The sequence below is a fragment of the Chiroxiphia lanceolata genome, chromosome 10 (assembly GCF_009829145.1).
Source record: "Chiroxiphia lanceolata isolate bChiLan1 chromosome 10, bChiLan1.pri, whole genome shotgun sequence".
NCBI lineage: Eukaryota > Metazoa > Chordata > Aves > Passeriformes > Pipridae > Chiroxiphia > Chiroxiphia lanceolata.
The window spans coordinates 3698033-3720685 of record NC_045646.1 but is presented as its reverse complement, the minus strand read 5'-3'; the positions used below and the strand labels follow the sequence as shown (position 1 = coordinate 3720685).

At 42.7% G+C, this 22653-nt stretch overlaps 1 protein-coding gene across 2 annotated transcripts in view; it reads left to right on the top strand.

Annotated features, from left to right (window-relative positions):
• The first annotated feature begins 9739 nt into the window (after positions 1-9739).
• The window catches only part of GOLIM4 (golgi integral membrane protein 4), a 29987-nt gene continuing 17073 nt past the window's right edge, over positions 9740-22653 (top strand). Inside the window, exons 1-2 of one of the 2 annotated variants that reach the window (XM_032698000.1) lie at positions 9740-10101; positions 22239-22313. In XM_032698000.1, the coding sequence (XP_032553891.1) occupies positions 9915-10101; positions 22239-22313 (262 nt within the window). In that variant the 5' untranslated portion in view covers positions 9740-9914. The remainder of the gene's footprint in view (positions 10102-22238; positions 22314-22653) is intronic. The other variant, XM_032698001.1, reaches the window with a different exon arrangement.

Genomic DNA, 22653 nt, shown 5'->3' with positions numbered 1-22653 from the left:
ATCAAGTGTATTTTAATTAGAAAAAGATTCAGACAGCAGAATACAGTTCTGGCTCTGGACCTAAACTGCTCTAACACACAGCCTGGCTGTCATGTTGCAGCTGGGGCCTCTTACTTTTACTGTGGAAATAAAATGAAAAAATTCTCCGCTGTAACATTGGTACGAGTCCAAATTGACAATAAAGTTCCTGGAGTTCCTTGGGATTTACTCTAACAGGAAGTTTTATCGCTCCATATCAGCATTAGTCATGCCTTAGGTTATAAGTCAAGTCAAAACAAAGCAATCACATATTAAATTGTGAAGGGAAAAGAAAGTAAAAGTGAAATCTTGAGTGTGCTACAGTCAATAATCTGATGCTGGCTTTAATAGAACCAGTGTGTCACCCAGAAAACTGCCTGTAGGAATTCCAGTCTTTGTTTCATCCATGTAATACACATTACAGAGTAATTCTGAGAAGTGCAGACCTTAGGTAAATATAATGCATACTTGATTTGATTAGGAATTGCACTTTAAATCCATCATTTTTAAGTGTAAGAGGTCAGGAATTATTTTATTTAACTGTAACCTTCAGATTTCAACCTTTCCGGTCTCTGAAAGTGGAGAACATCCACCTCCTAGCAGCCTGTTTCTTCTACATGTCCTGTATGAACTCAAGAGCCATGTTGCTCTCTTGCAGCAGCTGCCTCCATTCTTTGAGGCACTGTACAAATCAAGCAACTTAAATTTAAGCAACCAGGAAGTTTACCTGAGCCACTGTAGAAAGCTCAGCATAATAAAATGTTATTTTAGCAAAATTTGGCAGATTCACTCTTGTCATTGCTGGCATTTGAATGCTAAAATATCCAATAATGTAGTTTGATTTCCAATTGTTTTGGTTATTTTACCCCTTGGAATACCACAGCTCTAGTCCAGATGTATTTTAATCTTCCTTGCTGCTTCTGCCAAGTTTCTGTTTTCCATTTGCTCTCATCATGAGCAGTATGTCTGTGTCACTTCCTCCCTATATGTTCAGGCTTTTCCTTGACTCATGCACTCTGTAAGAAGAAAAGCCCAAAGGCTCTTCAGGGTTGCTATTTTTAAATAAAAGAACTTCTGTGGGGCTGTTTGGAAAGGAGATTCCCTTTGAAGATAATAAACAACATGCTATAGATAACACACATGTAGAACTCATCTACAAAGTCTCCTGTCCCAGCCCTGTAGCAGGTCAGCATAAGTGAGACTCCAAAAAGCACCAAATATCCAAAGAGAAACCACAGAGAATCAGGTTTCCAAGTTTACCTGATGCTGTGGGGATTTGGGATATTTGCTGAAACATGTGGACTGTCCCCAGTAATCATGGATATCCCATCCCTGGAAGTGTCCAAGGCCAGGTTGGATGGAGCTGAGTGGTCTGGTGTCCCTGTCCATGGCAGAGAGGTTGGAATGAAAGGATCTTTAAGGTCCCTTCCAACTGATTCTGTGATTCTATGAACTGCATCACCAGGTTGGTGGTATCCCTTCTCTCTCCCCCTCTCCTCCTCAAGGACTGGCCTGACTTATTGTAAACACACCTTTGATCCCTACAGATGCAAGGCCTCATGAACCAAATCCTCCTCTTTTCACATCAAGGGCTGAATAAGTGGGAGGGAGAAGAGAGCTTCTTTGAGCCCAGAGACAAGAGAAGCAAAGATGTCCCAAGGGCAGCACAGAGATGGTGAGCTCAGCCCATTCCTGTGTGAATTTTCACCCCCTTTTAAACCACAGGGCACCTTCTTGAGGCACCACCAGTTCCTGTGTCTGCTGGCATCACACATTGCAGTTCTGAACCCTCACCTGGGCACAGAGTGATCTCACATTTAAAGTAGAATGAGTGGCAAACAGGAAGAATATGTTCAGAGTGCACCAGGCTGCTCTGTCACAAAATAGCAAGAGACATCTAGGTAAGGCACACCCTGGGTTTGGGTTTCTGCCAGGATATAAATGTATTCCAGCAAAGATCTTTGTGGCATTGAATGGTGCCAGGGTGCCAGGCAGGTGCTGGGCTGTGAGGGTGATGACTGTGCTCTGGCAATGTGATTCCACTGCAGGGAGTGTAATCAGGAGTAAAATCCCTGATGCTGCTTAATGCCCTAATCCCATTCACATTCCTGTTTTACTTCCGCTTTCCTGTTACTTTTGCCTCAACAAATAGTTCCAACAGAAGCTTCTCTTCGAAAATCTTGTGGTTTATAGTTTACTATGAAAAGTAATGGTAGGTTTTTTCTGTGATTCCAGTATATATAAAGTATTTTTCCATGTCATTACAGGCTAGTCAATGGTACAGTTCAGCCTTTCCCTCCTGGCTCACTCTCCTCTACCCAGACACCTATTTGCATGAAACTTTCAGGAGTGTCATATCTGACATTGCTGCCCTCTGGTAATTCTGCTTGAATCAGACAATGAATTGCGAGGTTTGAAGGAGAACAATGAAGGAGAACAACACACAAGCACAACACCCTTGGTTGATTGCAACATCATTTCCTAAGGAAATTAATTAAAAAAAAAAAAAATCAAACAAAAAAGGCAAGCACTGAGCTGGACTTTGTGTATCTCAGAGGCTGTCTCATCATCATGGCCAGAGCACAAGAATGTCTGATAACGTAGATGAGCAGGTTTTACTCTCAAGGTTCATGATTTACTATGCAGTAACTCCACACTGAGGCTCTCACCAGCAGCCATGGCACTTCTTTATTCATGATGTAAATGTGCTCTGTAAAAGCTTGTAAAACTTTATGAGCTCCATTGCCTCCAAGCACTTACGATGCAGGTATGGTTAATAAATCCTGCATGTGCACAGTGTCTCCTGCCCCTCCCCAAAATTTCAGGGCACGGCTCGTGTCACATCACAGGCCAAGAGCTCCTCTACAGTGATGAGCAGTGTCATTAGGGTTTTTTGTTAACTAATTCTAGAAGACACAAGTCCCCTTGTAAGGAGCTGTACCAGAGATTTAATTAACTTTATTTTTTTTATCAACCAGCTGTTGCCTTCATCTCACACACTCCTGCCTTACTTATTGATGCTGCAGAGCGCCCCCACCCTCATCAGGGATTTCTTTATTTCTCTGAGAGGTATTTTAGGGTGTACAGCAGCAGCCTGGTTGTCCTCGATCTTCTGGAGAGTTCCCACTAGGTGGCACCGATATCCAGCATTCCCTCTCTGCCCTGCGTGTGATTTCCCCTTGCTTTTTGCAGCATTTCCAAACTCTGAGCTCATCGGTTCTAATAACTGCAAAAACAAACAGCTCCTGGGATCTTTTTTTCCCTGTCCTTACAGTGCTGAACGGATCCAAGATCAATTCCCAGTGTAATTTCTACGGCTGGTTCAAGAATCTAACTAGTATAACCATTAATTATTTCTTTCAGGACCACCTTCAGACAAGACCTTAGTGGTTCTTTACTTTGTCATCCTCACGTGCATAATAAACCTGATCTCTACAAGGACATCCCTTATCCCAGACAGACTGAGGAGCTGGGAAGTGGGGAAAGCTGTGAAGAAAACTGATGTGGCAGTGACTGAGAGCTGCCAGCAGCCATTTATCTTCCAGTAAATAAGAGGATGGAGAGAGGGTCCTACACAAAGGTTTTGGTAGCAAATAAAAAATACTAATTGTCTCAACAGGAAGAAGTCAAGAGAAATTCCTCACTAACAGGTCTGAAGTAATTTTGGATATCTTTCAGGGAAAGACATTGAGATTTTTCAGACAGGCTTTTCTCAAATTCAGCTCTTTTCTCCATTCCTCTATATTTTTATATGTTCCCAAACAAATCTGTAAAATTCCTTCGCACTGGAGCTAATTTTAGTTTGTAATGTAACAGTAAACACTTCCAAGACTAACAACTAGGACAGATAGTCGTGCTCTGGGAGAGAAGCCTGCACACGTTTTCCTGGCGAATAAGGGCAGCACAAAAGCTAGAAGTCAATAACTCCAATTAAATTAAAACCACAATTTGGGGATAATCCTGTAACTGACTGGAAAAACAGCTTCTGAGTCTGGCAGGCTTAGATAGCATCACTATCAGAGATAGCAGTCCCCTGAAGACAAAACTGAATGTGGATATGGCTGTTAAAGTCCAGAGTTCATTTTAAGCTCATTTAAATTTCTTTATCTGCATTTCTTCAGATTTTATACGTAAATTCCAGAGTGTTTGTTTTCTCTCCTCTAATTCTACAAAGTAACAGTTTCCAAACTCCATTTAAAAGTTTCCACTTCACATCCTTAAATCACAAAGATATCCCAGATATAAACATCAATGAGAAGTACATTAGTTCATCACTCACTATCTTACAGTGCAACGATAATGGAAACTATTATGAAGATGAGATTTCTGGAAGGTCAGTTTTACAGCTGTGGGATATCAGGCCCTGGCTTTTGTTCAGGTGCTGGAAAACCAAAGACTGTGAAAAAAAAAAAAAAAGGATAAGTCTGACAAGACTGGAAAAATCAGGGGATGGAACAATTCAAAATTCACTGACTTATTTGCTCCTGCCTCTGCCATGGCCTCCAGTCTGGACAGCACAGTGGGAAATGCACCAGGAAAATGTAATCACTACAGATTATTCTATATATGAGAAGAAAAACAATGTCTGCAGTCAGCGTTCCCAAGCTCAACAATTTCCTCTAACTCATAAAATACGGAATGCAACTGCTGCCTTTTGAAACTGTAAAAGGGGGAAGCCCATTTCCCTCACAGCGAGGACACAGAATTCCCCAGCCCTCGAGTGCATGGAAAAACCACCAGGCTCCTGTGTTCTTACACCTCCATGGTGTTCCCCCAGGACTTGGATTTTTTCCCTGCCATTCCCACCTCACCGCAGCACAACCCCCCGGCTTTGATGTGATGTTGTTCGTGCTACAAAACTCATCCCCCTGCACGGGGCACCCTGAATTGTTGTTTTGTGTTTGCATTTCACCCGGTGGTTCAGAGGGATCTGCAGCATCAACAAAACACACAAAAGCAAAATACCCACAGAATCCCTGTTTTAATGCAAATAAAACGTGCTGTTAGATCAGTGCCCAAAGGCTCAAATATCCAAATAATCGTTGGAGTATCCAGATTATCATTAGCACTCAAGCATTATTATTGTTCTTTTTTGTTCCTCGGGAACCCAGAGGTTTCCAGTTGCAAATTTCTCATGAGGTGGATCATCTCCCCATTGTTTTGGGATCCTACTTTCAGTGTTTACTCTTGTTTTTATAGCAGCTGTCACATTAAGAACAACGGAGCATGTAATGGCATGAGGAGGGAGTTTTTTTCTGGGGATTGCAGCAAAAGGCTGATCAAATTTCAGTGTTTCTTAAAAGTTTCTCTGCCTTGACAGGCAAGTAATGTCTCCAGCACAGGATACATTGAGGTTCAGCTGTGGTGACTGTATGGCAGTGACATAAAGTAACGTATGGCAATTCCAAGTGCATCCTATATGTCACACATAAGTGAATTTGTAGGTCTGTGGCAAATGCAGCTCCATTACTTCCTAGTCCTGCTAAAACATCTGTGCATTTTAGTGCATCTGCTCACCTGCATTAATTATTTACAAAGGATAATGTGTTGGAGCCACTATAATGACAAGATTGTTTAAGTCAGGAAGCACCAGGAACAAGATACCCGAAGTCATGGTGTAGCCTCAGTCATCTCCAGCAGTATCCACATTTCTCACCTCAGCATGGAATGTTATTTAAATTATTCTATGGAGCCACAGAATTATTTCTGGTGTTTCATCCCCATTCCTACTATGAGTGCTGAGAGATTTAGAAAAATGTATCTTTATATGCATTCATGAAGTAGAAATCAGTCATCACCTCCTGTTCCACACCCGGAATTGAGGGCACCAGAACACAAATGCCAAAGCTCTGTTAATTTTGAGTGTCTAGTTTGGGATACCTTGTTCGATTTTTTCCCCCCAGCACTTTCTATATCAAAACACAACCCTCCTTGACCCACCTCAAATTTGGACAGCAACAAACAGAGTTCAACTGATTACTCAAGCTGGGCACTCAGACGTAGGCCAGCTATAAAAATCCTGACTTCCCCTCATGTCACAAACTGTGACCTCAGGCAGGGATAAATTAATTTTTTCCCAGGAGCATTCACCTCTTCAAGCCCAACCTTTTTATTCCTTCAGTTCCTTATCACTAATAAATGGCACTGAGAGTTAAAGCAATCTTTGTATGCATTAGTAAGCTTCAGCCACTGGACAGAAAGGTCATTCTTGGCTAAATATCTGCAGCTGGAATGCACTTTGTAGCTGGTGAGGTAAAAACACATGCCTTGCCAGAACATTCCTTAGCTTCTGGCAACCAAGGTAATGGGCTGTGACGTGTGTGGGACAACCTTCACTGTACATTTCCATCACATTGGATCTCTGATCCACTGATTGGTAGGATTAAAATATATTTATATAAGTAAATAAAAGACCTGCTGCCTGATCCATCCAACTTCTGTGTTCACTGCATCCTTCTGGAAAACCTCAAAGTTGTTCAGTGGTCACTTTTGTTAGCAACTGGTATCCCTAGTTACGAAATAATTGTGGCATCAAGTTTAGTAAAACTGACAGTGGAAAACACAAAAAAAAAGTGCAAAAGAATTACACTATGACGAGGAAAACAGGCAAAGAAGGAAAAAAAAGAAACTCCAAATGTAGTTCTGTGATGTCCAAATTACAGAGGACTGGCTTCCCACGTCTTGTGTTGACAGGGAGAACCCATGTCCCCCCAAAATGGGGTATTTCCACCATCTCTCCCCTGATCAGCTTCTCAGTTACCCAGTTGAATCTCAGTCCATGTAGCCTTTCCTTCTGCGAGGGATCTCACGGGGTTGTACTTGATACATTGCTCCTCTCATTTCTCAACACTTAGAGGAACTTCATTTTTGCTCAACATTTCTACAACCCAGTCATATCTGACTGAAGTTGGCCAATGCTTTGGCCAGTGGCTCGTCCTCACAGCACAGACTGAGGGTTTGATTGCACAAGCCTCATTTGCTCGGGAAATGAAGCTAAAGGTGATAAATAGGTGGGTATAAATTCCTGCCTTAAATTCCCTTTGCAGCCTCCAAGCAGGCTTGGAAAGCACTTATCCCCCATCTTTTCTGATTATATCAGTAATCTACCCAGAGATTAGTCAAAGCAACATTCCTCTCCTAGCAACTAATTTAAGGCTTTCGAATATATTGGAGTCTCTTTTAGGTCCAAACCTTTCTATTTTGGGACTTCCAATTCAAATTTGCCTAATAGCTTTGCATAATAGTCCCTTGCTCCCAATAAATTCCTCATTTTAGCTTTAATTGGTTTGCTCATGAAGAATCACAATTTACACAAGGTGAAGAGGAGATATATCACTAGTTAATAATGGGCATAAGTAATATTTGATTAAACAGCATGAGATACTAATTTGCTTTTTTTTCTCAGCATTTGTTAATGATGTTGTCAAATTCTAAAAGCAGATAAAGTATATTTACACCATAATGAATTTAATGTATGTGGAATAGGTATTAAAAACAACGTGAGTTCAGTGTCCTCTTAAATTTACATTTTAACATTTTTTAATATTTTCTAAATGTTAGCCAATTGTTCTCCAGTGCAAACTAATCAAAACTAAAGTCATAGGCTGATTTTATGGAAGGTGATGTAAGCAACAAGTGCAAACACAAGAAATTAAGTCATTGAAGAGCTGCAATACTGAAGTATAAATCACCTTCAATGATTTCAAAGTCTCAGTCCCAAAATAAAGAATTGTCTCGTTTTACTCAGCTGAGCTCAGCCAGAGGTGCCTGGCAGGGGAAAAAGCACAGGGCAGCTCTGAAGGAGTCTGGGAGAGAGAAGGGACCTGGAGTTTGGGAGATATTAAGAAACCTGGGAACACTTTGTGAAAGACATAGATGCTATAAATCAGCATGAAAATGCCTCGACTTGAAAGACTCATGGTTTGGAACAAAAGATTTTAAATGCAACGTCAAGTACCTTAGGAAGCTTTGTAAAGGCAAGGAAAAAATTATGATTTTTTTTTTCCAACTATCACTATTTCAAAGCCATTACAGTTTCTTCCTGGGTGTCTAATGCAACATTTTGAAAACTTTGGTCCTCAGATGGAAAGAAAGGTATTCTGCTAAATTAAAATATAACAAACAGATATTTGAAATACACTTAATTAAACCATACCAGCTTGTGGTACTGACTGCTATTAATTACTGGTGTATGTAGAATATTTGTAGAATATTTGAATAAGAATTTTTTTAAGCTTCTTTGATGTAGTTTTTACTTTAAGGCCAGAATAATGCCTATGAAAAACATAGATTAATTAGTTAGATATTTTTAGAAAAAATAACTTTGGAGTATATCTTTGATTTTTTTTTTTTTTTTAAATTAACTAACTCAAGCTAGTTTAGCTTGAGTCTTGGTTGGGTTTTGTTTTTCCTGTAATAAAATAGACTGGGAGAGAGAACTGTGTTTAGCCTAATTCTGAAGTTATGCCAGTGTCTCACGTTTTTACACACCCCAGTGGGATTTGGGAGCACTGCTACCACAGACACACTCTGTGCCTGAATTAAGTGGCCTGGGCTGGGCTCTGGGAGAGGGAAAGGCCAAGACCAGTGAAGGCCATGACACAGCACCCAAAACAGTGAAAATGACCTATGAAAAAATAAGTTATTATGATGAGTAGGTTTAGACTGACTGTTGGGGGAAACATTCTTCCCCATGAGAGTAATGAGGCCCTGGCACAGGTTGCCCAGAGAAGCTGTGGTTGCCCCATCCCTGGGATTGTCCAAGGCCAGGTTGGATGGGGCTTGGAGCAACCTGGGCTGGTGGAAGGTGTCCCTGCCCATGGCAGGGGGTGGGAATGAGATGACTTTTAAGATCCCTTCCAACCCAGGCCATTCTATGATTTTATGAAGGGTGTGCCTCAGGTGCTTGGCTATAAGAACAGGCTCTTTGGGGCTTTGCCTTCCCCTCACCTCTCAGCCCCAGACGGTGCTGGCTGTGCCACACAGACCATGAGCTGTGTGTCACCTCCACTGTCACACACCCGCTGTCACACCCCCCGTGTCACACATACCCCATGTCACAACCCCTGTGTCACACACTCCCCTATTCATCCCCCTCCCTTCACACAGGGGAATGAGCATCCCCTACTTGCTCTGGAGGACGAGGAGATGAGGATGTGAGGATATGGGGGTATGGGGATGAGGGGATGTGGGGATGTGAGATGTGGGGATGTGAGGATGATGTGAGGATGTGGGGATATGGGGATGTGGGGGTGAGAGGATGTGAGGATGTGAGGATAATGTGAGGATGTGGGGATTTGGACATGTAGGGATGTGGAGATCTGGAGACGTGAGGATGTGAGGTGTGGGGATGTGAGGATGCGGGGATATGAGGACGCGTGGATGCAGGGGCGGGCGGGGAAGCATCGCCCCGCTCCGGACGGACGCTGCGGGCACCCAATGCGCTCCGTCGCCGCCGCCCCGGAGGGAGGGCAGAGCTCCGCGCTCGGACCCAATGAGGCCGCGCCCGGAGCGGGACTTCCTTCGGGGATCCCGCGGCAGGAGCCGCGGCGGAGCGGGGGACACGTAAGTGCGGGGCCGGGGAGGTGCCTTTGTTCCCGCATCCCGCGGTTCCAGCGCCGCCCCCGCCCGGGCCGCGGGGACCGGGGCAGGGACACGGGGCATCCCCAGCATGAGCCCCGCCGGCCCCGCTCCTGCCCGCGCCCGGGAACCCGCCCGGGGCAGCGCGGCGGTGCCCAGGGGCTGAGGCTGCTCGGCCGGCCCCGCCTCCCTCCCTCCGTCCCTCCTTCCTCCCCTTCCTCCTCCTCCTCCTCCTCCTCCCGGGGCCTCCGATGCCGCCGCCTCCCGCCCGCTGCTGAGCCGTGACGGGCGGGGGCCCCCGGGACCCCGCCGGGGACATGGGCAACGGGATGTGCTCCCGGAAACAGAAGCGGATTTTCCAGAGCCTGCTGCTCCTGACCGTGGTGTTCGGGTTCCTCTACGGGGCGATGCTCTACTACGAGCTGCAGGGCCAGCTCAGGAAGGCTGAGGCCACGGCGCTCAAGTACCAGCAGCATCAGGAGTCCCTCTCGGCTCAGCTACAAGGTACTTGCTCGGCAGGAGCCTCTGCTGCCCTTCCCAGGGGCTTGCAGAGCACCCTCCTCCTCCTCCTCCTCCTCCGGGAGGTCTGGGCTCCAGCTGTCCAACCTCTCCCAAAGTTTTGCTCCCAGTGCGCTTCTTCCCCTTCTCTTCCTCCGCCCTGTGGGGTTGTGATATCTCACCGTGGGTGGGATCCTAACCCTGCTGAGGTTTTGCCGTGGATTCCTAGACAGCTCTCATTCCCCCTCACTCCCACACGTTTTATAGTGACTCTTATTCCCAAAGGACTGCACATCCCTTTGCAATTCCTAGCATGAATGGAAGAAGCAGGTGGACTGCTTGCTGCCCATCTAGCAGTGCAGACCATGTCCAGTGTGGGACTTTCGAGCGCTTCTGTGTTGTCATTGAAATATTAATTTTATGCTGAACATTCAGCTGCAGTTCCTGGGCAGCATAAACTTAAATAAATTCAGGGGGAGGAGAGGAGTATTCTAATAAAGTATTTTTGAAAGGGTAATTTAAAAGTGAAGTTCAAATAAGTTATTTGGATAAGGCTAATCCATTACTTGTGGTATAACTTCGAATTTCTTGGCTTAAAGCTGCCACATAAATACAGGTCCTTGTGTATCTTGTTTTAAGGATGCACCAAATGTGTGTGTTCTGTACTTTAAGGAAAAAGATGCCTGTGTCTGACATCAGCATGTCCAGAAATGAGAAACAAAGCAGCAAATATAGACATCAGTGGTCTGGGAAGTGCAAGACCTCAGCACCTCTCGAGTTGTCAAGTGCAAGGTTATTGGGTCAGCACAAAGCCCAGAGCCAACTTTCAAAAGAGTTTCATTTCTCAAGAAGGGTATAAAACAAGGATCAGAGGGATCTGCTGTAGCAGCTGTAACAGCACATAACTCCAGGGTGATCTTCAGCCATCCTTTTCCCTGTGGAAGCACACATAAAAGCGTGCCTGGAAGCACACAGTTTGTATGCAGAGAGCACAGAGCTGGGCTTATGCTGTTAGACTCTTACAGGGATTTGTTACTTCAATATGTTTAGTCACGATCTGAGACCATCATTACTTAGTATTTCAATTTCAGGTCATTTTCCAAGTAATACCATGGAAATATCTGCCAGAAACCTTCATTTTAGTCACAGAAAAGGTGTAAGTGTTTGGCTGGGAGATGGGTATGTGGCAGATGGCTAAAGGGCTACTTTTGCTAGGCTGTATATTTGCCAACAGAATTTGCAGAGGACACAGGAACATCTTGTTCTCGAGCTAAAATTTGACAAGTTGGCTTTTTCTGTTGCTTTGGCTTTACCAAAAGTTTGTTATGTGCAACAAACTTTATCCTAACACAGAGGAGAGATTCTCTGGATCTGATATATTAGGTCTGGACTGTTAAGTTTTAACTTTCCGTGTTTGAAACATTATTTTCAGTTGTCACCCCCTATCCAAGTGTGTTCATGGAAGCAGCAGGCAATTGGTAGTTGACAAATGTGGTGACAGAGCTGTGCTTATATAATTCTCTTGCTTGTTTCAGTGTATCAATGGGAAATGTTAAATATTGACCAGAATCTGATAACATTAATACATTTCACAATCAATGCAGTAAATTCACATGGTTCTGGGATCCAGGCCAGTCTATCAAGCCTAATAAGCAGGAGGTTTTATCTATGCCAAGTATGGTAGCAGTAAACCTTGTTTAAAAAAGTAATTACTAGCAATTAAGTCACAGAATGGAGGGAAAAATATAATGTAACAATAAAATGGTTCTTTAAATTTTCCTGTGTTATGAAAGTAGCTGTTATACCTAAGAGAGGGTGAGGCTGAGAGCCCAGAGACAAACTAAGTGCAGCAGCAACCATTGTACTGCCTAATGTCCCACTAAAGTAAAGGGAAGGTATTTATCTATGGACTTCAGAGGATTTGGGAAATAAACTTTTCTTCCCTTTCTTAATGACTCTTTCTGAAGTGGCCTACCCTGTAAAATCACCTGGATTTCTGCAGTAGGAGTTGGTTACTGAGGAGAACGTGGGGAATTCAGAGCCTGTGCCTGTGCCCAGCTCACCCAGAGAGACACAAGCACGGTGTGAACTGGTGGTGTCTGACACCAATCCCATTTCTGAACCTTTCCTGTTTAACTCTTTCATATGGAACAACAGGAAGGAATTTTCTTTAAACTGAGGCTTCGAAGCAGCGTAAAATGTTGACAGCAAACCCTGTTTACAGGTGCAGTACGTGACTGCACTTTGAACTTTTGAATTTAAATGACCTGGACTTTAAATCAACAGTGTTCCCGTTGCCAAATAGAAAACACCTCTAAGAATATATGAGCTACATCTGTTCTTCGAGTTTATTATTTTATGAGAACAATAAAATAAAGTAGTGCATTGCTAACATAATACAACTTTTATTTTCCATGCAGCATAATCTATAGATCCTGGACTAGAGGTGACTTTGGGGCCTGAAGTGTGATGGAAACACTTGGAAATCTTTTAAACAGGAACCAGTTAAAGGGCAAAGCCACTGACGTAGCATTACCAGGAGGGCAGGAGGTTGCTGTACCAACAGTGGTTGATTTCTTGGTGTTCACTGCTCTTCTGGGTGATTAAATCAGACTTTAAACTCATTACAAGCCGAGAAGAGAAACATATCTTGGACTTCCACATCCTGAACAACTAATTCATCAGGAAGCTTTTATTGTTTTAAATATAAACTAAAAAAATAAACTTCTTAAAGTGTGTTTTTGAGGCTCCTGGCATGCTGGCTGTGCTCCTGGAAGTCTGACTGCATTGAAATGCTTGGGTGACAGTGAAATATCACCTGTTATCTGAGGGTTTGTAGGGTTTTGTTGTGACTGCTGGTGCCTGCAAAGGCAGTTGCTTTCCTGGTTGTTCACAGAGGAGCACTGTCAGGGCTTGTGGGTGAAGCTTGAGTCTGTTTGTGAAATGCCTGAGGATCATGGGCAACTCCTGAGTTTATGTGCACGGTGGCAATTTGGGATGTGAGTGCCTTTGGTCTGCCCACAGTCTCAATCAGGATCCTCAGCTGTAGCTCAGAGTGCAGCTCCCTTTACTCCCTGCTGTCACCTCTACTGTTTTTCCTGGGTTTTTAGGTTTTTTTCATCTAAAGGTAATAAGAACCTTCTTTTTGGTACTTGCCAGTTCTTCATGCCCGAATGAGCTGTGCTTTCTGTTTTTGCTGGAAAAGCCAGTTGACTTAGATTTTTATCTTTTTCATTGCCTTGTTTTACTCAAACACAGCACATGAAACAGGCTCAATACATGGGAAAACAGCTCTCATCTACCAAGGCAGAATGTACAGGTCACTGAGAAGTGGTGCAGGAAGAGATATCAAAATCTTTTAACACATGAAGAGAGCTGCACATGGGTGCTGTTGTGGGGAGTTCTGCCTTCTCTGGTGTGCACAGCCTCAGCTACTCAGCTGAGAAGTGTTTGTGCCCCTTGGAATAAGACCAAGGTGTGATGGGAAGGATGGCAGACTTGGGGAACACAATAAGAATAACTGGTGTGGAGAAGCTGGGGTCTTAAACTCACCCCCTTTGGAAACTCATGTTGTAGAAGGTTTTGTAGAAGAGTATCAAACTTTGGCATTTCTGCTGGGCATGGAGAAAGCAGGGCTGCTTTTGCAACTCTCAAATGGAGTACCAGGGGCAAAATGTAGAGATGACACAAAATTTTTTTGACTGCTAAGAAAATCTAAAGTCATTGTGATCTGTAAGGTCTTTCATAGAGAAGTTGATTGTCCCAGTAAGATTATTTTTAAATCTCATTCTCTGAGCATTATGTGTTTGAAACGTGAAGATAATCTTGCTCAGTATTTCTTCAAGTGATAAAACCAAAACCTGATGCTCTTTGCCTCCTACCGAGATGTGTCAAACTAAGTCTTGAACTATTGGCTTTATAGAAACAGGCTTCAGCTGCTAGAACAGAAACACACAGATGGCTGTGGGTGAACCTGATTGTATGTGTGACTGCTGCAAGATTGAATGTATCTACAAATGTCTTTTTAGCCCTTGCAGCTTCTGTCTTCTCATCCTCTGGGTGTTAAATACAATTTTAATCTGTTTAATCTGTTTTAATCCCTAATCCTTATAACAACCTACATTTAGTGCTTTGTACTATCTTAATTTTCCTGCTCTTTCTCTGAGAGTCTGAATGTATTTGACGACTTTGAGCAGTCCCTGTGCAGCCTCAGACTGGGCTGTAATCCTGGGAGCCAGCCCAGCAGGAACTCTGAACTTGAGAGTATTCAAGGTGTGGATTTCCTCAAAGCTTTCTTATCCAGTGCTAGAAAGCACCAGCTGAAAAGATAATGTAGATTCCTCTGTGCCTGTTGTGCCATTTGTCTCAAACCAGGACCCCTGTTGGAGGTGACCTGCTGGAAGTTGATCCAGATCCAGAGCAGCTCTGTGTATGTAGACTTGCATAATGTATCCCAGTGCTAGATCATAGTTCTGTGTCACTTTAGTGGTTAATATTTATTATGTCTGCATGCAAACTACAGAGATGCCAAAGCTGCTCTCAGTGAAGCACAGAGAGATGGGGATGTACTTCACTCTCACACCCCTCTTTGATAATACACTATTTAAACTTGTACCTTAAGCTGGCAGAGCTGGGAAGAACTAACTTTTGATGGCTTATTTTTCACATGAATCATACAAGCTACATCTCCACAGCTCCTGTATGGTTGGTTGTTCTCCACAATAACAGCCTGAATTCCTGTCATTCCTGTGAGTTTCAGGTTGCATGTAACGCTACAGTGCTTATTTTATTGTGTTTTGCTGCTATCTGAGATCTGGGAGATCCATGGCAGCACTGTAATAGCAGAGGTTGGTTCTTTGTGTGCTGTTGGCACTCAAATGTACTTCCAACACCAGGTGTAGGGCTGCATGAAGTGGCAAATACATCATCCCAAATTCTGCTACCTGGCTTCCTGAAATGGGACACTTTGGTTTGTAACCTCCTCTAAGAATCTGCCTTCTGTACTTCCATTCACGTTTTCAATGGGTATTTAATGTTCTAAATACTTAAAACACATGAAACATTTGAAACTGTGTGAAATTTTAGTGTGGAAGAGCTGTATGCTGTCATGTATATTCATATATGCATTTGTATGTGTAAAATGTATCTTTAGAAAGATATGTCTGTTTGGAAGCTCAACCTGAAGATTCTGGGTTATTTGGAATTACCAAGGTTGCTTCATAACCTGAATACAGAAAAGGTGCTTGAGTTCTGTTCCATTCAGTTAACTCCAGGAAGTTTGTTTCCAGGTCCATAGTGAGTAAGATTCCCAGCAGCAGAATTCCATGACTGGACAGATAAATTGAGCAAGTGCCCGTGTTTGTATTTGTTTTTCATTCCTGCAATCCAATGCCTGAGTGCCCTTAAATCACTTTCCTGGTGGACATGATACTCCCAGGATAAATTTCTCTCAGCACTGCAGTGTTCCATCTGCACCCAGGTTGGAACCTGGGCTGAAGATCACAGGGCACAACTGGAGGGAATATTGAGCAGTGTGAGGTGACAGGGTGGGTTTGTTCCCTGGGTTTTGATGTTCTCTCTCCCCAGTTTAACACTGAGCCTGGTAGCCTCCAGCCTGATGCAAGACAGAGCCTATATCCCAAAACTCTTTCTTACTGATCATGATTTAAGCCCCTTAAAGCCTGTTAGTGGTGGATCTGTGTGGATTTATGGACACTTCAGAGCGGGGAGAGGAGGAGAGAGGCAGGATGGGTGGGTGCTTTGGTGAGTTTGCATTCTGGCTTCTTTGTCAGTCATCTCCTATCACATATTCCTGGCTGATTGAATTCCTAAGTCTTAGACAGCGTTCCAAGCACATTGTCTCATTGGCCTGGTTGTTTTCCTGGCAGGATTCAGGCTTGTCAGCCTTTGTGTCTGGGTGGGGCGAATTATTAGTAAGGTTTCCACCCTCTCTGAGAGTTGAGTACCCATTATAGCATCTCTGATTTAGGGGTGAGGGTATTGCCAGCAATTTGTGGCTAATAGAGTTCACTTTGCTCATTTTGGAATAGGAGCCCTGTGTAGAAAAAGTAATTTAATCTGTCCTGCTGAAAGTCAGGTGCTGCTTTGAGGTTGGATAATAATGAAAGCGAAATAATTCAGATTCCTGAAAAAATGGGCTATGCAGAACAAGTAATTAGAGCAGAATCTTTTGTTGGGTGATTTTTTTTTTTCCTGGGATTTTTAGGACACAGGAGCATGAATTGCTAGTCATGTTGGAGCCTGAGGTGAGCAGTTGAGGAATTCAACCTGTTTGGATGGTATTCCTTGTTTAAAGAAGGGTCTTCTGGGCTGGATGCAGTTCTGATCTTTTTCTGGTGATGTAGCTTAACCCAAACTTCTTGAGATTTGCTACTATGTATCATAATTAAGAAATAAAAGAAACTGCAATTTCTCCACCTCCTCCTCTACATTTCCTCTCTCCCCTCAAGGTATCCGAAATTAGCCCACTATCTTATTTTCCTGAGGTGACTCAGATCCCAGAGTTTGGCAGGGTTTAATTACAGAGATGATGAGAGAAGTATGGCCTTTGTGAGCTCCCAGAGGGCAGAGTAGGGAGCTTGCTCCTATCCACACCACCACGCTCAGCAAAGCCATTTTCAATCAAAATTATGAATCTCTGTCTGAAACTCCTTGATTCTGCGTGCAGTTTGTGCATATATAGATTGGTTTTTTTCTTCAAGGTCTATTTTTGACTAGTTTCTGAATAATAGATCCTGACACTGTGTAGATAGAATCACCAGACCTGCATAAAATTGAAAAAAGGGTCTAAAACAATTTTTGAGAGAAAGAACAGCCCCTTGTTTCCTGGAGCTGAGGGTTGAGCAGTCCCAACAGAGATGATGTGAGAAGAAAACTCTTGTCTCTGCAGCTCTGCTGAATCTTTGTGTGTTTTTCTGCTAATTTAAGTCCAAAATCACTATACAGGTTTTGTTTGAGCTATTTGCATTTATCACCACTTGAAAAAAATAGCATGGATAGGTGTGTAGGAAACAGCATGTGCAGGGTGGGATGCTGATCCCTCCTGTGGTACCAAAGGTTGGAAGAAATCTTTTGTGGAGTGCACAGGAAATCTTTTCTAGAAAACATGATCTCCTTCCTAATGAAAGTCAGGTCTGAAGCCTATCTGTGAGGGATTAAATATTTAATCTCATTTAATACCCCTTCTCAAATTTATTTATAGCAGCAGCTATTACATTTTACTGTTTGAACATGATAAATCCTTCCCTCTATCCCAACATATCTTAAATCTGTTGTTTCCTAGAGGTGTTATTGACTTCTAAGAATGAGGCAGGCTGGAGGAAAAGGATTCTATGAAATGGAGATTTTACTCCAGTTTAGAAATTAATTTTCATGTCATCCTTATAATTGCATGTCACCCTTATAAATGGAGGCCACAGCAATTTCTTAGAAATACAAGTGCGTGTTTCCGGGGTGAACTGAATTGATGTGCCAGATTCCCTCAGCATTCCCCTGTTTCCAGAACTGCAGTCAAAGCAAAACTAGAACTGGTTGCTGGAACCTGTAGTTAGAACAGAACTTCTGACTGCTGGAGTACTGACTAAGTTAGAGAATTTTAACTGACAGCTCATTTTCGGTGCAGGATCTCTGAAAGCTGATATTTCACTTCCTCCTTGTGCAACTGAGATCTGTGACAAACACTGCAAATCCCCTGGATATGAAGATCCAGATATTAAATGCAAACTTTTCTCCTAAAATTATTAGTACTCTGAGCAAGCACAGATGACTAGGGAATTAAGTCAAAGCAGTGGTTATTTTTAAGCACAACTTCCAATGCATGGGTTAGTTTTCCAGGAGGAATTTGCAGTGACTGGCTGTAATTAGGCAAAACCATTACTTGATCATGTGAGTAAATTGAAAAGTGTAGGAGTTTGTTTTAAAGTGAAGGTAATTCTCATACTCCATCCAGTGCCAGTTGTGGTTTGCAGTGAGCACAATGAGAACATTCCATCTGCCTGGATGCAAAAGTGTTCCATAATTAAACCTCACACACAATCAGTTTTGCATTGTCTTGGCTTCTATTTCTGTCCTTTTTGTATAAATTCAAACCAGAAAACTTCAAGGGCATAAATTATTAAATAGCTTCAATGTTTTGTTCAATGTATTGTAATTATTTGGACTTGGAGCAACCTGGTCTAGTGGAAGGAGTCCCTGCCCATGGCAGGGCATTGGAGCTGGATGGGCTTTAAGGTCCCTTCCAACCCAAACCATTCTGGGGTTCTGTGATAAAGATATGGGTTTTTGTAATGTTGTTTTCTTGCACTATAGTTTTCCTAGTCTTTATTGTGGGAATACTTCCATTGTTCCTTAGATGTTTGCAGTGCCACTGGAATATCCATTTATTGCTGAACTCTCAGTTGAGAGTCTCTGGAATGGATGTAGCACATCCTGTGATCAGCATGGCTTGTGCTGTGCTGGGGAATCCTGATGCTTGACCAGGAGCTGCCCAGAGCCTGATAATCTATGTCTGATAAGATTACCAGTAGTGAAATAGGGGATCTCTTTGTTTGAAGCCAGATTCACTGACTTAATCAAATACTTAAGAAGCTTAGGAAGCAGGTCTTGCTGTATTAATAACATCTTCTCCCAGCATGAGACATTAGTGTCAGAGGAGTAGTGAAATACCTTCTGAGATCAGAATTTCAATTACTGTCATTGGACTGGGGAATTTATCCTACATCCCATATTGAAGGGATTGTTCCTTGGCTCATGGAAGTGCTTCACTCTCAGCAGAAAAGCTGGATTCACATTTTAAATGGTTCTATTTGCAGTGACAAGAATTGGGAATTAACTATTTTTACAGCAAATCTATCTCCTACAGGCCTTTGTAGAGTTACTAGAAAAGTGCCAGGGTGATTTTACCCCACACTGCTGGTTGAGTTCGACTCTGCCGCAGTCTGAGAGAAAATAACACTGACTGTTGCCAAGACTACTGAAATCTGCTGGTTTTAAATAAAAGGTATTACTTTAAGCTTAGAGAAAGATTGCAGAATTGTGTAAGAAATAATCTCATTGAAATTGGTAAAATTTTTTGCATCATATATATTTAAATTCCAATGTAATCTAAATTTCCAGTATGTAAGACAGTGGGAGCCTGGGGTGTTTTAGACTCCAAGATCATGCTTCTGGCAGACCAAACAACCAAAGTAACACAGTCACAAAATTGCTGATAATGGAAACTAGGAAATATTTTCTCTTAAATATACGACACTGGCTTATTCTGCTTGGTAATAGTTTTACTGCTTAGAGGTGCAGAGCAATGATAAGAGAAATAACCAAGACTGTTAAATAATCTTGCTTTCATCACCTCCCTCAACTCCTGTGTTGCAATTAACGTTCAGCACTGGTCAAAGTGGTGTAATCTGAGAACCTGCAGATCATCCCACACCCCCCCTTCTCCTTCACTTCCTTTTCTGTACGAGGAAAGCCTTAAATCAAGGACTTGATTTAATTGGGATCAATTCAAGGACTGTTCAGTGTTTCCTTGTTGAAGGTGAAAGGTGTTTTATCAAGCTGTGATGTTACAGTTCACATTCTGGGCTCTGTGGGTTTATGTGGTTCTTTGTTCATTTGTGCAGGTTACATTGTATAGGTAATTTCAGGAATTAAACTGATACCTGCAGTTACTCCAGCTTTGGAATTGTGCATGTTAGCCATTAGATGACAACAGTTTCCCCCTTTTTTATCACTCTATTAAATATAATGTGGAAATAACCTTCAGTTATTTGTGTAAAGATCAGTACAAAATTGAAAGCTTACCCTAGGAAAAGTTATTTGTGCAGTTTGCCCCCCAGCTGGAAAACCTCTTATAAAAAACCCTGCTTTTCAATGTATTTATTTCTTTCAGCTTCTTGCTCAGCCATCTTCTATCCAGGCTGGCAGTGAAGAAAGGGAACACCCTGCTGTAGTAACAAGCCCTTTGTAGTTTGGACTCTTAAAGTTCCTAACTGGTGGAAATAATTTATGTTTATGGGAGATAAACTATGTACTTATGAAATCTGACTTGCAACCTACCCCACAAAAGAGCAAGAGAGAAGACATGGAAGCTGTGCCTTCCTAATAATGATTCTTAATCAAAATCTTAATTACATTGCACATTATGGACTTTTATCAGAGAGAAATATGCCGAACCAGCCAGTCAATGAAGCAGAGGGTCAGAGGCGTAGGAGGAAGTTGGTTTTAGCCCTTTTTTTGAGACTTCCCCAGCATGGTCCCAGTATTTCAAAGGTTAGCACACAGAAGGGTGAGGATGCAGTACCTGAGAGGGCTGGAGAGACTTGGCAAGTTCAGGGTGAAGCCAGGAAAGGCAGAGCTCAGCAGAGATTCAACTGGCTGGGAGAGGTCCCTAAACCCCAAACTACTGCTTTCTCCTTCTCCTTTCCTCCTGCCTTGTTCTGGGTTTGTTGTGCAGGGTTTCCCAACACACTTGTTAAAGCCCCAGGAGGAGCTATGGAAGGTGCACTTGCAGACAGAGGAGCAGGATGGAAAATGTTACCTCCTAATCCATTTGTGGTTTAGCCTGTTTGCCAAAAAGCCTGTTTCCACCTCTGATTGCATGGGAGGAGAAACCCATTATGGCTTTTCATTGCTCTCCTGAGCTGCTGTGCTACAACCACTGTTCCTTTTGCACTATAATTCACCATTCACTACCTCCAGGACCTAAATAAAACCATTACTGTACTGCTGCCTTTTTTTTCCCCTCTTCTCCAGGTCTGCTTGCTGGTGACTTGGTGAATATTCATTAAATGCTTGTTTTCTTGCAGAGGATGTTGATACATTGGTTCATCCTGACTGATGCCCTTGACTTCAGAAGATAAATAGCAAAGTGGAGATAGGTGTCAGGGATTGATTAGCAATTCAGCTCCTGAGCCAACACGTAAACACTCATAGATAAGCCTGCAGAATGCACCTTGGTGGAATTAAGAACAGGTTTTAGGGTGCAAGAGGAGCCTTCTGAGGCTGCCAAGATACAAATCTTTACTTGATGCCTCCTGCAGAAGGCTTATGTTCACCAGTGGTTTATTCTCATAAAATGAGTTTTCTAGTTTTGATAGAAAAATATCACTTCTTGTATTAATACAAATTAATAACTATTTGAAAAAGTGCCGGTTGTACTTACAGCAGTGAAAGATGCTTGCATTAAACTGAGCCTAAACACATATAACTGTACATTTTCAGGAGTTTTAATTGATATCTTTGCTGCAAACTTGGCTATTTCAGATAATGATCCTCCAGCCTAGTGAGTGCTGTGGAAAGGGTAAATAGGGACTGATGTGCCCCATCCTCTGTGAGACATATTCCAAACTCCATGTCCAAAGCACAGGCTGAATGAAATTCTGCTGTACTGGCAGTGAAATGGGGGAACTTTGTGCCAGGAGATATTGGATGTCCTAAATACACACAGGTACAACAAACAAACAAGCTCATCAATGTAAAACCCATTTTGGGATGTACACAAAGGACCTGTGGGCAGCTTGGACAGTCTTTAAGAGTCATAAATTGCTGGTAGGCAGTGCCAAAGGAATACTGTATGCCCAGATTTTGGAAGAATTTAGGAATTAGGTTCCCCTTGCCTCAGCCTTAGCAGCCTGTGCAGTGCTGCCCCTCTCTCAGCCCTCTGCCCTTGTGCATCCCTTCCCTCCTTGTGACAGTTCCTTTGCTGCCAGGAATTGCTCTGGCAGTGAAGTTGTCCTGCCTTATTTCCTTGTCTCTCTGCAAACGAGGCAGGAGAGGATGGAAGCATGGAAAAATGTCCCTGTGTACCCAAGAAGGGAAGAGGATTTGGCAGCTTTCGTGTAGCTCCAGCACAGCTGACTGTCTCCACAGACAAAACACTTACCTGGTTATCACAGCTGTGTTTGTGCACTCAGAGAACCCAGAACTTAGGATCAATAAAACAATGCAAAAAGGAAAAAAAATCCTGTCCCAGATGATGCAAACAGCCCTTTATCCTATGACCTCATTCCACTTGTATTTTCCTGGTGTGTTCTGTGCCAGCACTCCCTGGGGTGTGGTGGGGGTGGGTGGTGGGGTTTGTATATGTTACTTTTTCCATTAATTGCGAACAAAATTTCTCTTTTCAGTTGTATATGAGCACAGGTCAAGATTAGAAAAGTCATTACAAAAGGAAAGGCTCGAACATAAGAAAGCAAAAGAAGGTAAAAACCTGCTTTTCACTTTGACATTTAACTCGATTGTTTCCAGAAAGTAACTTCAAATGCTCTTTGTTCAGTTTTAAATGAGTCGAGTAACACATTAGCAGGACCCCCTCGGCAGAGCTGTGCTGGTCTTTTTAGTGGTTCTTTCTTATTTATTTATTTATTTATTTATCAGATATTTTTAAAAGCAGTCATCTTTTTAGTACTGTTTACAGATCCCTGCAACTTGACACAGTGTACACGGAGAATATGTTTATATCCATGTACATAACCCTAACATGTATGTGGAGTTGTGGGCATGTGGAAATCCTGTTCTGGCGTGCCAAACATTCAAAACTTG